Source organism: Myotis brandtii, unplaced genomic scaffold (genome assembly GCF_000412655.1).
Source record: "Myotis brandtii unplaced genomic scaffold, ASM41265v1 Scaffold20459, whole genome shotgun sequence".
Classification (NCBI taxonomy): Eukaryota; Metazoa; Chordata; class Mammalia; order Chiroptera; family Vespertilionidae; genus Myotis; species Myotis brandtii.
In genome coordinates, this window is record NW_005332198.1 from 1 (window position 1) to 907 (window position 907).

The 907-nt window shown below is 45.2% G+C and overlaps 1 protein-coding gene across 1 annotated transcript; it reads left to right on the forward strand.

Annotated features, from left to right (window-relative positions):
* Window positions 1-246: 246 nt before the first annotated feature.
* LOC102252227 (SLAM family member 7-like) lies at window positions 247-843 on the forward strand (the record flags this gene model as incomplete). The annotated part of the gene is made up of 2 exons (XM_005853069.1): window positions 247-519; window positions 736-843. Coding segments are annotated over 2 exons (381 nt in total), but the record flags the coding sequence as incomplete, so codon positions are not given.
* Window positions 844-907: the final 64 nt, after the last annotated feature.

A 907-nucleotide genomic window follows, 5' to 3' on the forward strand; every position in this document is an offset into this window, starting at 1 on the left:
TAATTAGCATATTATGCTTTTATTATTATAGATCTTACTAATGTAGTTGTTGCTGTATAGCTGTGGACAAGCAGACCGAGATAGTTCTCTTTTCCAGATAAGAATGAGAATTCTGCTCTAAATTGCCACTTCTGCTCCACTCTGCAGCACCTCGAAGAGGTTCAGGTCCAGGGCTTATAGAATAATTTAGAAAAAGAGTGCTATAGGCATAGTTGCCACCCTTGGTTGTCCATTTCTCTTTTATAGAGCACCTATCAAAGCCCAAAATCACCTTGGGTCTGAAGAGCAATAAAAATGGCACCTGTGTGACCAATCTGACATGCTTCCTGGAACGGGGAGGAGAGGATGTGACTTACAGCTGGAAGACCCTGGGGAAGACCTCCAATGAGTCCCATAATGGTTCCGTCCTCCCCATAACCTGGACGCTGAGGGAAAAGGACATGACCTTCATCTGCATGGCCAGGAACCCCATTAGCAGCAACTCTTCAAACCCCATCTTTGCCCGGAAGCTCTGTGAAGGTGACTGTCTCTCCCATTTCTCTAGAATCCTATAGTCTCAGGAGCTATGCCTTCTTTAGCTCCTGGTCCCCATGGGAATGGGCCCTGTGTAAAAACTGGAGGCCCCTGGGAAGTCACCAGACTGGGAGAAAAGTAGCAGTTGCTCTAAAAGTTGGGTCATTTTCCATAGCTAACCCTGCTTCCTTCCCTGTGTCTCCACCCATTCTCTCTTTAAAGGTACTGCTGGTGACCTAGATTCCACCATGGGCCTGTGGATTTCCTTGCTGCTCATTGTCCTTATACTGGTGTTAATTATTTTGACTATGTGGAAACAAATAAGAAAAGGTAGAGCATGTACCATTTTTGTCTTTGCCCTCATTCATGCACTTTCTCCCTCATTAATTCAACA